The sequence below is a fragment of the Coffea eugenioides genome, chromosome 2 (assembly GCF_003713205.1).
Source record: "Coffea eugenioides isolate CCC68of chromosome 2, Ceug_1.0, whole genome shotgun sequence".
Taxonomy (NCBI): Eukaryota; Viridiplantae; Streptophyta; class Magnoliopsida; order Gentianales; family Rubiaceae; genus Coffea; species Coffea eugenioides.
The window spans coordinates 41,092,346-41,095,087 of NC_040036.1; the positions used below are offsets into that span (position 1 = coordinate 41,092,346).

General features: G+C 38.5%; 1 protein-coding gene across 1 annotated transcript; it reads left to right on the forward strand.

The window, feature by feature from the left end:
• The first annotated feature begins 200 nt into the window (after positions 1-200).
• LOC113759730 lies at positions 201-2,522 on the forward strand. Its single transcript, XM_027302300.1, has 7 exons — positions 201-438; positions 672-934; positions 1,021-1,224; positions 1,520-1,621; positions 1,710-2,087; positions 2,175-2,411; positions 2,502-2,522. The coding sequence occupies exons 1-7, from the start codon at positions 201-203 to the stop codon at positions 2,520-2,522; spliced, it is 1,443 nt and encodes a 480-aa protein (XP_027158101.1).
• Positions 2,523-2,742: the final 220 nt, after the last annotated feature.

Here is a 2,742-nt window from a genome sequence, read left to right on the forward strand (position 1 = left end):
CAGTGTACGCTGTAGTCAAGATAACTTGTTCATTAATTTTAGTTTGTATACTTTATCCATTATCCCAGATTGATGCACTGCTATAGGTAGAGTGTCTGCTTCAATAAAGGCTACACATTTACATTTGTCCCTTTCTTCCCCCAAAAAAATATATATATGGTGGTGGACCTGGTATCAAATAAATGGTGAATTATGCAGGTATGGCCCGTGGAGGTCGAAAATGTAAGCGCACTGCCAATGGATTGAGAGATGAACCAATTGAGCAACCTCCCTCATGTCATGAAACAAGGCAGCAGCCTCCACTTGGAACAAGCCATGAAAATGTAATTGAACAAGTTCAAGGAGAAGCTGCTCGGGCACCTCAATCTCCAATCCAGAATTCTACATTGGGAATAATGCATGAATCAGGTGACCAAGTTACTCAACAAGCTGATGGAGGTTCACAGTCGCATGAGCAGTGCCAGAACTCTCCAATTCAACAATCTCCACTTGGAACAAGGCACGTACCAACTGAAAAAAAATCCAAATCAGGATTCTCAAGGTCAACATTCCAATGACACCACCTTCATGTCATGCAACTCGGACGATGCAGGTATTACTAACTGTTTGAACCAATTCCAGAAGTGCATTTTTTATGTTCATAACTTGCACCCTTTTCTTATTTAATACAGGAAAAGAAACTACAAATGATTCAAGTGAAGTACATCAGAAAACCCGAGGCCCTACATTTATGAAAGAAATTTGGGGTCGGCCTAAGGACTTTCCACGGATTGAGATTAAACTCGATGACAATGGGATCCCAATAAGTGAGAAAACCTCTTTTTCTGAATTCTTGGGCAGTTTGGCTAGGAATGGTATGTATTGTCCAATAGATGTTGAAAGTTGGCTTAAGATGCCAAGGAAACTTAAAATGGACATGTTAGAAGTGATAAAGGTAATGGTAGCTTTTGTATTATGTATGCTTTCTACAAAAATTACTGTGAAGTTATGTTGATTTTCTAGTTCCTAACTACGTTTCAGGAAAGGTTTGCTTTGCCTATGGGACTAGAAGCTTGGACCTTAAGATCTATTGGCAAAAAATGGAGAAGCTGGAAGGCAGATTTAAAGGCTACATATTTTGATCCTGCCGTGCCAAATGCTGAAGCTCGGTTTCAAAAGGACATAAGGGTACGGGAAGAGCAATGGATCAAACTTTGGGTTTATTGGAAAAGTGAAGAAGCAAAGGTACAAATCAGCTACAACATTCTTCATAAAGTTGTGTTTATTCAATGCTGTAATCTTGCTTTTGATTTTGAAATTTAGAAACTAAGTGAGAGGAACAAGAAAGCTAGAGGGGAGAAGAAGATGAACCACACAACTGGAAAAAAGTCATTTGCTCATCTTCGGAACCACTTGGTGATATCTCATCCTTTTTTTAGTTGCTATTTTTTTAACTCGTACATGTTTCATTATGTTAGCTTGTTTTTTAATTATATGCTAAATACTAAAATTATAATTAAAAAAATTCAATTTCTTATAGGTCAAACAGTTGGGAAGACCTCCTACTAGAGTAGAAATGTTCAATAAGTTTTATACCCATGCCGATGGAACTCCATCAAGTATCATAGTTGCTGAGAATTTGGTAAGGATCTGAGAACACAAGCCTATAAATTCTACCATTGTTTTCAGACAGGCTTTTGCAATAACAAGTGTTTTCCTTTATTATGTAGAAAAAAATGAATGAGCTGAAAAATCAGCTTCCATCGGAGTCGCAAGATCCAGTTGGTCGCAATGATATATTTGCCCAGGTGGTTGGGCAAGACAAACATGGTCATGTTCGCTTGTTTAGTGACGGTGTGAATCCAACGGACTTATGGGAAGACATTCCTAGTCATAACACATGTTACCGTATAAGTGTTCAACAACAGTCAACATTGGTCCGTTTGGAGGAAAGGCTTCAGCGACAAGATGATGAAATAGCCAGCTTGAAGAAAATGGTTTTAGTTCAACATGGAAGGGGCTCTCCAATTGACAGCCCGAGACATCCTTCATCATCATCTAACAATGTGTCAAGCCAAACTCCATCGCGAGCCACGCGACCTATTCGAGTAAGTATTTACAACTTTTAAACTTTCACATTTGTAATCTGGAATTTGGCATGAGTTTGATTCTTGTACTTGTTGGATCTTTACTAGGTAGGGAATATGGTTTCACTAAAAAGTTTGTTTGACCCAACAAAAATCGTGGCAAAGGGATATTTACGGAGTCTGAATCCATTGGATGAGGTCGGGGGACAAGCTCTTGGGCCAAACTGGTGTGAAATACAGATACAAGTTGCAATGAGTCCACATGAGCAATTGATTAGACCGTATGATTTGCAGCAAACAATTCAAGATGCACTTGGTGCACCAGTTGCTTGGCCTTGTCATTTGGTGAGATATGCACTTAAATACATTGCAGATTTTCTGGAATTTTAGTTCTAGCTATGATGATCTAATGATCCCCTTGGTCTTTGTGCACAGGTGGAAACAGCTGAAGAATGATGGGGACTTCATGGTTATGACTGAGGACTCTCAATAAAATGGAAAGTTTGGAAGCTACTTCTACTTCTTTCAACTTGTTAGGGATGAGAGTCTTTTAGTTTGTGCACAAGAAAGTCTTTCAAGTTATTGTAAATGACAATCTTTTGGTACTGGTTTGGAATTTTAGTACTTGCTTTTAATTAGCACTTGTTTGCGATTTTAGTACTTGTTATCCACTTTT

What these genes read in the sequence shown, in the direction of transcription:
- LOC113759730 (XM_027302300.1), top strand. Translation starts at nt 201, where the DNA reads ATGGCCCGTGGAGGTCGAAAATGTAAGCGCACTGCCAATGGATTGAGA. An exon ending in TCATAGTTGCTGAGAATTTG is followed by an intron (nt 1,622 to 1,709) that starts GTAAGGATCTGA and finishes TTTATTATGTAG; the next exon opens with AAAAAAATGAATGAGCTGAA. An exon ending in TTGCTTGGCCTTGTCATTTG is followed by an intron (nt 2,412 to 2,501) that starts GTGAGATATGCA and finishes CTTTGTGCACAG; the next exon opens with GTGGAAACAGCTGAAGAATG.